Source organism: Mobula hypostoma, chromosome 3 (genome assembly GCF_963921235.1).
Source record: "Mobula hypostoma chromosome 3, sMobHyp1.1, whole genome shotgun sequence".
Taxonomy (NCBI): domain Eukaryota; kingdom Metazoa; phylum Chordata; class Chondrichthyes; order Myliobatiformes; family Myliobatidae; genus Mobula; species Mobula hypostoma.
In genome coordinates, this window is record NC_086099.1 from 93644772 (window position 1) to 93658613 (window position 13842).

A 13842-nucleotide genomic window follows, 5' to 3' on the forward strand; every position below is an offset into this window, starting at 1 on the left:
TGTTCGTGGGATATCATACCTCGCAAATTTGAAGAAATGACCAAGAGGATTGATGAAGGACAAGGTAGTAGATATTGTCTACATTAGCAAGCCCTTGACAAGGCTTTGCATGGTGGTTTAGTCAGAAAGGTCAGAATCACCATGAGCTAACCAATTGGATACAAGTTTGGGTTGATGGTAGAGAAGGGTTGTTTTTCCAGGTTGGATGCTGTGCCGCAGGGACTGGGATTGGTTCTGGAGCTCCTGGTGTTTGTTGTTTACCTTAATAATCTGGATGAGAATGAAAGTGGTATGAGTGGACAGTGAAGGAGCTTTTCTAAGGTAACAACAACATATTCATCAAGCAGGGAAATGGTAAGAGAACGGCAGATGGAATCCAACTTAGACAAGTACGAAATTTTACATTTTGTGGAGTTAAACCATGGCAAGACATACAGTGGATCAGGCACAGTTTTGCATTCTGAGATACTATATTGAATGGACAAGTTTTATTGAAAGTTGTGGGTTAGAATACATTGGAAGCATGGTGCCTGGCCTTTCAGTTCAAAGTAGATAAAAGAAATAAATACTGAAATTCAACAACTCTGTTGGGGAGTAATCTCAGAGTTCAAAGTTCAAAATAAATTTATTACCAAAGTAATATATGGCACTATATACTACCCTGAGATTTGTTTTCTTGCGGGCATTTTCAGTAATTACAAAGAAGCACAACAGAATCAGTGAAAACTTCACACAGCAAGATGGACAAACAAGCAATGTGCAAAAGACATCATATTGTGCAGAAACAAAAAAAGAAGGGAAAAACCAAAATAATAATAGATAAATGATGAGTATTGCAAATGTAGGATCCTTAAGGTGAATCCATAAGTTGTGGAATCAGCTCATTGTTGGGGTGGGTGAAGTTATCCACTCTGGTTCATAAGAGTCTGATAGTTGCAGGACAATAACTGTTCCTGAACCTTGTGGCGTGAGACCTACGACTCCTTTACTACCTTCCTGATGGCAGCAGTGAGAAGAGAGCATGGTCTGGATGGTGGGTGCCCTTGGTAACGGAAGTGCTTTCCTCGATCTCACAACTTACTTGTGAATTCATAGTGTTTGTAATCTTGTGTGTACAAAATATTTTTGTATGGACTTCAGCACAGATATTTCCACAGATTACAATGAGGAATGTGATCTATTTTGCTGTTTTTCGCAGCAGCACGAGCCCATGTCTAGTTTTGAGAGATTTTGAACAGTTTGTGTTTTCTACATAGGAGACTTATCTAACTCAGATTAGTTAGATAGAATTAAAGGCAGGTCAAAAGCACACTTAATTGTGCAAGGTTTTGAATGCAAGCTGTAGGGCAAGAATTAAATGCAGTTCAACCATGGGTAAAATGATGAATTAATGACTATTTCTAGGGAATGTAGTGTCAAGAGCACACAACAAGGTTTAAAAGTAGTTTACAATGAAAGTAGTGCAGATAGTATGGAAGAAACTGAAAATTGAAGCAAAAATAGAGATTGAAAGTCATCCTCAGGAATAACGATGGCATCTCTATGATGTGTAATCCAGGAATCTGGGGGAAGGACCTCTTAATTTCTGTGATGTAACTGACATTGATTTCAGTAAAAGAGGTGTAGTATTGTGGATTGTCTGCTGCTGATATTAAATTAGGCGGTATTTCCAAGAAGAATTGCAGCAATGAATGGAAGGATATAATCAGATTTGTGAAGTGGATAGGTGGGAAATCCAGCCGATTACAGAACAGTGAAAAGTAACACCCCTTGAAAGTGAAAGCCCCTGACACAGAGAACTTTAACAAAATGGAAAAACGTCATCTTTAGGTGGTACAGAGGCTTGATCTGGTGTAGAGCAGTTAGCCGTCAGGACACACACATCAGTCCTCCCAGAGGGATCGTAGAGCCATGGAAGCATAGAAAACTACAGCAGATGAACAGGCCCTATGGCCCATCTAGTCCATGCTGACCCATTCAAATTGCCTACACCAATCAACCTTCACCAGGACCAGAGCTCTCCATACCCCTCCCATCCATATACCTACCTAAACTTCTCTTAAATGTTGAAATCGAAATCGTTACCACCACATACTGGCAGCTCTTTTCACACTAACTTTTCACCTTACAATCTTAACCCATGACCTCTGGTTGTAGCCCCACCCAACCTCAGTCGAAAAAGCTTGCTTCCTTTTACCCTGTCTATACCCCTCCTCATTTTGTATACCTCTATCAAATCTCCTTTCAATCCTCTACATTCGATCTTTAATTCAGATCCTCCAGTCCTGGCAACAGTCATGTAAATTTTCTCTGTACTCTTTTAATCTTATTTACGTCTTTCCTGTAGGTAGGTGACCAAAACTGCACACAATACTCCAAAATTGGGCCTCACCAATGTCTTATACAATTCCAGCAAACATCCCAACTCTTGTACTCAATACCTTGATTTAGGAAGGCCAACGTGTCAAAAGCTCTCTTTATGACCCCATTTACCTATGGCGCCACTTTTCATAAATTACGAACCTGTATTCCCAGACACTATATTCTGTAATTTATAGTAATTTCATGTGTTTGTACTGTGCTGCTGCCAGAACACAACAGATTTTGATATTGATACTGGTTTATTATTGTCACATGTACCAAGGTGCAGTGAATTTCTTGTCTTGCTTACTGTTTATACAGGTTAGAATAAGGTAAAGCAATAACAATGCAGAATAAAATGTAAACACGTCAAAAATGTGCAGTGCAGGTAAACAATGAAGTGCAAGATCATGATGAGGTAGATTGTGAGGCCAAGAGTCTTATCTTATCGTACGAGAAGTCCATTCAGAAATCTGATAAGAGTGGGACAGAAGCTGCCCTCGGGCCTGGCGCGATGTGCTTTCAGGCTTTTGTATCTTCTGCCAAGTGGGAGAGTGGGAGAGGGGAGCAGAGAAAATGTCTGGGGTGGTGTTCAATTACGGTGACTGCTTTACTGAGGCTGCAAGAAGTATATGCACATTTCATGTCAGTGGTAATATATCTGATTCTGATTTCTACTTGGTGGGAGAAAAGAAAGAAAGAAATGGGTGGCTCGTATAAATTATTTTTTAGAAATGAGACGAACTTGGCTTTCTGGGAGTCTAACTCACAGGGCACATGTCTGGGAGAGTTGGATTGCACCTCAGATAGGTTGCTCAAATGGGAATGTGCTAACAGAGAATGATAGCTTATCATTCTATTAACTATTCTAATTCACTACTTCATGAAACATGAAGCCATTTGCAGGTGCAACCAGCAAGCTGCTAGACCCAGACAAGAATCCTAGTGCAACTGGCTGTAATCAAGCCTGCTCCTCCAAGGCCCACAAATACAATTTTTAGGGAGGGCCTCTGGTGTTGTAAACGGGCTTAGGAAGTATAAGATGTCACTCCAAACGGCAAGTTTATAAACCCTAAGATTTGTCCTTGACTTCGTTTTTCCCATGTACATAGTTAAGAGACAATTGGATACATATTTGAATAAAAATAAAAAGAAGTAAAGAACAGTTATGGTATTGAAGGAGGTAGCGATCAGTGTTGGGAAGGCCTGAAGGTGCTGAGTTTCTTGGCCTTCGTTGCCTCAGTACATGAGAGTTATTGTTCAAACTCACGGTGAGATATTTACTCATGTCCATTCATCATCTTTCTGTTCCTACAGGGACCACATGGTCTTCCAGGACCCAAGGTAAGTCATCAACAAAGTCTAAGGAGATCTAGTAAACTGACAAATAATGTCTTAAATCTGTCTCCATGCTCTTTGTTAAAATTAGCCATGCATGCTATGTGTCACTTATTTGACTAATTAATGTTGATTTAATGTTATAGCGTCTTTAAACCTGTAAGTTCTGGCTGCAGAGCAAGTGCTTCCTTACACACTTCACTAAGTTTTATAAGAGCCTGGTTAAGAATGACCCGAAGTATTATGTAAGGTCAAGGGTAGGGTTCTAATTTGAATAGATCAGCTATCATCAGAGCTTTTGTTGCTTTAGGAGGAGTGGAGGAGGGTTTGTGCACCAAGGCCAACACATTTCACTCCTGTGATGCAGAGATGCAGATTTCTGTGAGGTTCAGCAGACCTTAAACTTTACGAAATCATGTCAGCGCCAGGCAAAATTTGCATCCTGTGAATACCTGGACTCTTATCAATACAATTGGCCTACATGGTGGGATAAAAGATTAACTACACACTCCTGGCATCCAGTTAACCACAGCCTACTTAAATCTGAGAACAAAACAGTAATGATCCTCCACATAATCAAACAGAGCTTATTCAGCTTTATTGTGGTTCCGCGAATAGCTGTCAATGTAAGATATAAAACAATCCTCAGCCCTGTATAACAGGCATCATTGTCATTAAATGAAGCGAGATCGTGTGGATCCGAATCAAGTGTTGTATAGAGTCACTTGCGTCATCTTCATTCTGGGAGCACTCTGCAATGCATCATCGATAAGCCTTCTCTGAGCTCGCTCCCTGTTGTCACTGAATGCAAAATAGGAAATTGAAATGTGTTTCATCACAGTTTTCAGTTCTTCCAGCACATCAACCCTTAAAAACAAAAGGCTTTCCTACTTACGTTACTGCCAGAGCTGATGAACTTATGGGTTTAAAGTGAGCACCACACAAAAGGTATTACTGAAGATTTCTGTGCATCTGTCAATGTGTTATTTCACCAAGATCAGCACACAGAACAGCCTTTCCGAAAAATGATGTCCTTTGTAAATGGTAGAACAACTGAACTGTTCCGATGGGTTTTGCCTGATTTTATATTAATGCTTTGTTAGCAAGGATTCTTTCTGCAGTAATACACAAGTGTGCAGATCTCCTCTTAGTTTCTGTAGATTATGGGTCTGAGTCTATAATTGACCTGATCACTGTGTTACAAATCCCTTTAAGGTGCTACCTTAATGTATTTCTAAACCAATCAGGTTTTGGCAATTATGTAGAGAGATTTAATAGAATAAATAAAAAGAAACCCTAGCAGGAAGCTTGATAACTGGAAAACATGATCCTAAAATCGTGGGCAAAAGAATCAGAAGGAGGTGAGTTAGTTTTTAATGCAGTAAGTTATTGTGAGTTAGAATCAGTGCCTGAAAAGATTCAATAATAGTTCCAAGAGGAATTGGACTAATGATGGATATAGTTAATTTGATTGAGACTATGCAAACTTCTCTTTCAAAATGCTGAACAGTCACAATGGACCAAATGGACTTCCTGTTTCATTCCATAACTGGGATTCTGATTGAGACTGCTGCTTTAACCCCATGCCTGCTCCAGTATACACAAAGCAAGAGAATTGTGGTATTATCAAGAACTAGATCAACTCTGTCTTAGAAAATGCTCCTCAGTAAAGTCTGAGAAAATTGTTGTACAAGTCCCATAGGCAGCCGACGTTATAGCCTGATTATGGTTATACTCCAAGGGCTTAATCTATCAGCCAGTCTAATAGACGCTTCCATTATTATTTCATTGTCTATCCCATCTCTGCAGGCAGATCCATGATCTGCAACAGCGTTGTAGTATACCAATCAAAGATTCTTCAAACTTGATTCAAGAACTTATCAAGTTCAGCAGTTTTATTTAAACAAACAAGCGTTCATTGATTATGGGTCTCCCCTTTTCCCTCACCCCCTTCTCTGCTAAACTGGCATCCAGTTTCATTCACACTCATGTTGAATACTTCTGCAATGTCGATGTCAAGCCCCAAAGGATGCTCAGTTGGCTGAGTTGTGGTTAGAACTGGTGCCAGCTGGTTCTGGGCCCTATGCTAAAGAAGCCAATACTGAGAAATATCTAACTTGGTTTTATTCCTACCCACTCATATCTGACCAAATTGGCAGGAATGCTGTCATTATGAAGAAGGACAATTTCCAATATGTCATATGTCATATGTAAGTATATCAGACATAACATTCCACAGTAGCTTCCTGAGTGGCACAGTGAATGGTCAGACACTGAATGCCATGAAATCTGTAATCTCAAGGCTTTACATATTCTTCAGTGCTCTATCAGTCTCAGGCTGGTAAGCCCACATTCACTGTAAGTGTAGAAGGTGATATCAAACTTTGTTCCAAGCACAACTTTGAATGAGGCATCAAACTACTGAAGTTACAATGCAGAGATGCCAAAGGACAAAGTGCAAAAGGCAGCAGGCGATTGGCCAGGCCAAGTTACTTATAGCCGATCATTCACAGCCAATTGATCAATGGCTTTCCTTCTACCATAAAGTTAGAAGCGAGGCACTTGCATACTATCCTGTTCACAGAGCAGTAATGTCACAAACATCCCTAAAACAACATAATGTTTTTAAGATTAAAGCTTTCCCTTTAAGTTCTCTTTAGTGCAATAAGGATCAGTGATGGCTTTAATGTTAGACTTATCTTTGTCTGTTTATATTAAGTTTGCTAATAGCTTTTCTAACACAGGAAACTGAAAAGCCTCAAATGAATGCACAAAACCTTAATTTCCTACATTGTCAACAGTAAACTCTATATTTCGGCAGCTAATTTCAAAGGATTAGGGGAAAAATAACAGCACATATTCTACAAGCTGACAGCTGTTTAGGAACCAGAAGCATGAACATCTCAGTTACTCTGTCAGGAAGGAGTACAAGGTAGCCTTGAACTGGATGAAATCCTGCACACTCTCAAGCGCGATCAATATTAAACAAGTCTACACTGAGAGATGTACTGTATAATCCTCTTGGAGATCCTTTCCTTCCCTGCTTAGTTTAATAGAAAAGGAAGAAATTTTAAATAGCCTCCAATAGTGAATGACAATCAGTAATGCTACAGTGGTACAAGAAGCTTTGATCACTATGGAGGGAATAATACTTTGATGGATGCACAGGTATTTTCAGTAGCTTTTTGAGATTAATTTTAATGCATTTCTGTCCCAGCTTCAAAGTAGCAAAAAAAAGGTGGACTTTACTTTTACGTTTAGGGTGAACCAGGGTTGAATGGTGTTAAAGGAGGGAAGGGTGAACCAGGTCAAAAAGGTGACAGAGGACCCCTTGGTCTCCCAGTAAGTAGATAACATTTAATACAGCTTACATCATAAGAGTGCCAGCATCTCTGGCTTACTCTGAGTAACACTGGAGAACAGATGCACAGTGCTGGAGCAGAAACAAATCACTAACTCATTGTCACCCAGTTACATTGTGCGCTGTCTTATTAGATGCATTAACTGTTTTAATTACAAATCAGTCATTTTTACAAATCACTCCTGCAGTATGTAAATGATAATTCTAAAAGATTAACAGTCATTGCTGTGAGTGTATGTACATTACGTCCCGTCTTGTGGTGTCTTGTTTAGGTTTATCTTTTAATAGTACACTTTCTTCACTTAAAACTCTTCAGAAGCACTTTGGGGACATTTCACAAATTGTGATTTTAACTTGTTTTAAGAAAATTTAGGACGTATTTACCGCCTTTTGCTAATCTTTATGGAATAAAGGCCAAAGTGAATACATAGCAGGAATCCCCTTTTATACTCATAGCAAACAGCTTCACTCCATTGGCATTCGATTGAAAGTATTAACAATTTTCTAAGTGACAGGGGTTTGTTCAGTTTTTTGTATACAGATCGAACAGACAAATGTAAGCAGTCTTTGCCAGTGTAATCATTCTCACTTAAACTCATTGCCAGAATCTCAGTCCTCATCAGTGGTCCTGCACTGTAGAAAGGGTGCATTGCGACGCAGAGACGCAGCAGTTAAGGAGCAACAGGGCAGATTTTGTGCCGGGTTTTAATCAGGTGGAACCAAAGAGTGTGATGCCTATCTAGGGTCTGTGATGGTGGGTCCTCCTGGTGCAGAATCTGCAGTTCTAGCACACAAACGCCGATCTGAGAGCAAGTAGGATGACTGAATGTGCAAGTCCTTGCAAGTGAGGATGCCAGTATCTGGAATGACCCGAATGTGGGGTAGTGGCCAACGTGTTTGTGGCACCCATACCAACTGTGTTACATTCAAATGACCTTGCAACAGCCGCAGAAATGATATCAGAACTTTACCCAACTTTTCCCTGATATTTTCTGGAAATCCCCAGATTCATCCATCCATTGCCCCTGGCTGGAGCACAGGAACGGCAACTGAAAGGGGGTTCTGACCAAAGACAGGAGGAGTCTTAGCCACCTCAGCTCCATCATTGGACCCAAGTTACCTATGTATGTAAATCCGTACACCCTCCCTCTTCCCTCATGTCCGAAGAGAGCCTTGGCCTTCAGAATGGACGAACTCTGAGTCAGCCAAGCATCAATAATTCTGCCCGATGTAATATTTAGTGTCTCATCACAGTTTATACTTCTAAATACTTCACAATATCCACACCCCTAGAAGTCCATCCAGTGCTGTTCAAACCTCTCTGCTTCCCGCAGAGATCACTCCCTCCATAATTCCCTTGTGCATTTGTCCCTCCCCACTGATCTCCCTCCTGGCACTTATCCCTGCAAGTGGCCCAACAGTCACCTCCTCCCTCACCTCCATTCAGGGCTCCAAACAGGTGAGGCGACACTTCACCTGCCAATCTGCTGGGGTTCTCTGTTGTATCCGGTGCTCCCGATGCGGCCTCCTCTACAGTAGTGAGACCCATCGAAAATCGGGGGACCGCTTCGTCAAGCACCTCCGCAACATCTGTCACAGTGGGACTTCCTGGTGGCTAGACATGGTAATTCTGATTCCCATTCCCGTTCCGATGTTTCAATCCGTGGCCTTCCCTCGTGCCAAGATGAGGCCACCCTCAGAGTGGAGGAGCAACAGCTTATATTCCGTCTGGGTACCCTCCAACCTGATGGTATGAATAATGATTTCTCCTTCCGGTAAACAATTCCCCCCCCCCCCCCATTCCCCTCTCTGACCTTTCACTTCTTCTCACCACCCATTACTTCCCCCTGGGTCCCCTCCTCCTTCCCTTTCTTCCATTGTCCCCTTGCCTCTCCCACATCACTTACCTGCCCAGGTCTAAATATTAACCAGACCTTGCTGTTTGTGGGCCACAAGTATAGCTATGGAGTTTCATTACAGCCAGGCGGGAGGGATGGTTCATGTCTTCAAGGCAGCATTTGATCAAGTGAGCTTTCATAAGGTTGAATGCAATGGGAAGTAAGAAGGATATTTTCCATTAGCAGGAGTCATACCTCACATTGGGGTAGGATGCATCGAGGTAGGATTAGTATAAGTGGGTACTTGATGGTCAGTGCACATTTGGTGTTTCTGCGCTGTTCCACTCTATACTTTGGGGGTACCTTCACTGGAGGTTGCTACGCAAAGATTTTTATGTCAGACAAGGGTTCTTGGAGTTGGCTGTGGTAACTATCTGGTTAAGGAGCAGAAAGCTGAGAGTAGAAATGAGTGGATCTACTTATACACAGTGGTATGCCACCTACCAGTGCCCTGGGGATCAATATTTGCCCTTATTCAACTGTATTAGTAACTCAGGTGAAAGGACCATATCCAACTTCATTGATGGGACAAAGCTAGTGGGAGCGTGAACTGTGAAGAGAATTGGTGAAGTCTACAAAGGGATACAGACAGATTAAGCAAGTGACTAAGAGATGGTAGATGGAGTATTCGGACAGAACTGGTACTCTAACGCATTTCATTAAACCAAATAGAAAAGCAGAATATCTAAGAAACTAGCAGGCATTGGCTTGCGGTGGGATTTTGCTTTCCTGCTTCATGAACATCAGAGTTCACATTGAGACAGAGCAAGCAATTCAGAAGGCAAAAAATACGTTGGCCTTCAATGTACAGAACGCTGTCCCAAACTAACGAGTTCAGTTTTGTTCTCAGCACCTAGTGAATAATATACTTCCCTTGGCAACGGAGCTGTCATCTAACCGTGTCAACCCTCGTCCCTTTATTTTATGTAACTCCCTTTACGTAGCAGCCTGCAGTGAGGGAATTACCCAATAGGGAGCAATAAAATAACAGTAATCCATAGTCTGTAGAGTTTAAAAGAAGAAGGTGATGGCATTGAAATTTGTGAAATGAGAATGTGGAAGACAAGGGGCTGTTACTGCAGCTGGAGAATGACCTGCCTCAAGGATGGGGTCAATTATTTAGGATGCCGTGGGGAGAAACTTCACACAGCTGGGTCATGAAACTGCAGCTTCTGTCCTGTGCTGGATGGCCGAACATACAACAGTACAGCACTCTTCAGGCCCTTCGGCCCACAATGTTGTGCTGACCTTTTAACCTACTCCAAGACCAATCTCATGCTTCCCTGATGCACTGCTCTCCATTTTTCTTTCATCCTTCTGCCCAACTAAGAGACTCTTAAATGCCCCTAATGTATCTGCCTCTACCACCACCCCGGTAGCATGTTCCACACACCCAGCACTCTGTGTAAAAAAATATATATCTACTTCTGACATTCCCCCTATACTTTCCTCCAATCACCTTAAGATAATGCCCTCTCATGTTAGATTAGATTCAACTTTATTGTCATTGTGCCGAGTACAGATACAAAGCCGATGAAATGCATTTAGCATCTGACCAGAAATGCAAAGAATAGTGTTATTTACAAAATAACTGCGAATAAAATAAGTGCCACAGCACACAAATATAAATATAGACAGTACAATACGGATGCAATACTGCTTAGCGCTGTGATGTGAGGTTCAGCAGGGTCACAGCCTTAGGGAAGAAGCTCTTCCTGTGCCTGCTGGTGGGGGAGCAGAGGCTCCTGTAGCGCCTACTGGATGGGAGGAGAGTAAAAAGTCCATGGTTAGGGTGAGATGCATCCCTGATAATGCTTTTCACCCTGCCCAGGCAGCGTTTATGGTAGATGTTCTCAATGGTGGGCAGTTGGGTGCTGATAATCCGCTGGCCAGTTTTCACCACACGCTGGAGTGCCTTGCAGTCCGATACGGGACAATTGCCATACCACACTGACAGCCACTTCCACTCTGGGAAAAAGTCACAGTCTGTCCACTCTATCTTCTTATAGACTTCTATCAAGTCACATCTCAGCCTTCTTCACTCCAAAGAGAAAAGCCCTAGATGGCTCAGCCTTTCCTCGTGACATGCTCCTTACTCCAAGCAGGATCTAGACTGTAACATTACCTTGTGACTCTTGAACTCAATCCCCCGTCACTGAGTATTGAAGATATTTATGACCAAAGTCAATCGATTTTTGGAAAAATTTGGGGAATCAAAGAGTATAGATACTGGATAACAAAATGGACTTGCAGTGCAGAATCGGCTGCGATCTTGCTGAATGGCAAAGCAAACTCAAGGAGCCATGTAGTCTGGTGTCATTCAGTTTCCTATTTCCGTGTGTCCTGTTCAATGCACCATACAAAAAGTGCCAGCAGGCGACTCTCATTTCAGGTCTCTAATACCAATGGTATATTCTTCCTCTGAAAATTGTTCATGCTTCAGGAATAGAAATTGGTTCTTCCTACATGTCTTGTGGTGTCAAACTGGTTTGGAGAGGGACATTTTGGGAGACCAATGGACAGCAAAGCAATGATCAGAAAAGCATTTAACCTGACTGATTAGAACATTGCTCTCTCCCAGCTGCTCCTCTCATTTATTCGTACAAACTCTCCATATATTCATGGAATTAAGGGCTTTGTGAGATAGAATACCTGGCCCAACCCCGGTTATTATATACATAGCGAAAGTCTGAACTGGTACAGATCACAGTCGTAGAAGGCTGCTGTACAGTTTTAGTTTCCATAGCTAAGAAATACCTTAGGTGCGGCATATTATTCCTGGTAAGAGAGAATAGATCCACAAATGGACATCCTGCAAGGATATTGGGATACCTCTCCACACAGAGAATATATCAGATTGGAAAGGTACAGCCCACACCAAATGTTTAAGATCAATTCAGGTGAGAAAGGGCATTGTTGTCTCCTGAATCTCCAGTGCAATCTGGCTAGAGCAGACTTGGCTTCCCCTGCAAACCCTGGGTCTGCTACAAACAAGACAAATGGACAAGCATCCAGAGATCTAATGATCTAATGCTGTTGAATCAGGGGCCCAAATTTCCATTCCCATCCTCCATCACACATGTCCCAGCTTCCAATCCCAACCACCCTCCAGTTCACACCTTCACGAGGAACACAAGGGTAGCAATGTTCTACTCTTGGTCCCTGTTTTCATGAAGATGTAGAGAGTTTTTATCGAATGGGAGGCAGGAGGCTGTGGAATTTTAGGGGCAAATTATTCAGGAAAGCCACAGAATCAGAATCAGGTTTATTATCACTGGCATTTGTCGTGAAATTTATTGTTATACAGCAACAGTACATTGCAATACATAATAATAAAAGCTATGAATTACAGTAAGAAGTATATTCGTATAAATAAAAGTTAAATTTAACAGGTAGTGCAAAATTAGAAAAAAAAAGTAGTGAGGTTCAATTCATGGGTTCAAAGTCCATCCGAAATCTGATGGCAGAGGAGAAGAAGCTGTTCCTGAATCGTTGAGTGTGTGTCTTCTCACACATGTACCTCCTCCCTGATGGGAGGAATCAGAAGAGGGCATGTCCTGGGTGATGGGGGTCCTTAACGATGGATACCACCTTTCTGAGGCATCCATGTCCTGGATGCTACAGAGGCTAGTACCCATGATGGAACCCGAACGAGTTCACAACTTTCTGCAGCTTATTTCACTCCTGTGCAGTGCCCCTCACCCCATTACCAGACAGTGATGCAGCCACTTAGAATGCTCTCTACGGTATGTCTGTAGAAATTTGTGAGTGTAACTTAAAGAATACATAAAACAAGAATAAACCAAACATATACAGGCTGTCCGTTAGTGATTAAAAATAGAAGGACCTATTGCCAATTCTGTTTTGAACATTCATTAAATCCACGAACAAGACAATTTCTTAACATGAACAACATTTTTAAAAGTAAATTGTAAACACTGAGAGCCAATTATTTTAATTACTATTGGTGAGAAAAATCTAGAGTGGTTCTGTAACATGAAAATATCATTGAATCTTGGGGAAAATGTTAAATCCCTTGAAAGTAGACGATCAATAGCAGTCTATTAGAAACATGTTCATAAGAAGGCTACAAAATGGAAGAGAAATGAAAGATGATTGAGCAGGAAAATGGGTGTAAAATGTAAATCATAGAGGGAAAATTCATCCTTTAATACTAACTGTGTCCATTGGAGGGACTGTGTTATCAATGGATAGAGACCCATGTAACTGTGTCCAGTCGAGGGACTGTGTTATCAATGGATAGAGAGACCCTGACAGATGTAGGGTCAAGTGAGGTGAAAAGGTGATCTGTAGCCAATCATACTCTTGTTAATATGAAGGGGAAGAAGAGAGATAAAGTAGTTGTGATTGAAGGCTGCTGAGTTGGGAGGTTTCAGCAAAGAAAGTAAAAATTAAATCCTGCAGTAGCAAGTTCAGCCAGTGGAGCTCTATGGTGCAAATGGGGAAATGGGGAGAAGGTGGGGGAGAAGTGAAACCTTGGAGGAAAGGAGATGAAAATAGACAATGCAACTCATCAAATGTCTGTTGAAAGCTCTTAAATTGTCAGAGAATTCAGGAAAGGGAGAAAAGAGTCAGAAATATATTGGGGGTTGGAGTGGGAATGAGAAGCATTCTCAAAATTTGCAAGTGTAGATTGGGAACAGGAAGCAATATTAGTACATTTGCTAACATGTTGGAGAAAAGAGCCAGCGAATTTGGTTAAGACTGGAATGGGCTCAAATAGTTAACTTCCATAGGGGCAAATTTAGCTACGAGCATGTGCGTTCCTGTAACTTTTATTTGGAAAAGAGTGGAAGAGAGGTCTGGAGTGGGATGAGGACCGTCACTGGGTTCTGGCAAACTAGCAGCAGAGGAGCTGAAGGT

The 13842-nt window shown here is 41.7% G+C and overlaps 1 protein-coding gene across 1 annotated transcript in view; it reads left to right on the forward strand.

Moving 5' to 3' along the window:
• Positions 1-13842, forward strand: part of LOC134343716 (collagen alpha-1(XXV) chain-like) — a 168686-nt gene that overhangs the window by 118611 nt on the left and 36233 nt on the right. The window contains exons 26-27 of the mRNA XM_063042467.1: positions 3679-3705; positions 6961-7041. Of these exons, the coding sequence (XP_062898537.1) occupies positions 3679-3705; positions 6961-7041 (108 nt within the window). The remainder of the gene's footprint in view (positions 1-3678; positions 3706-6960; positions 7042-13842) is intronic.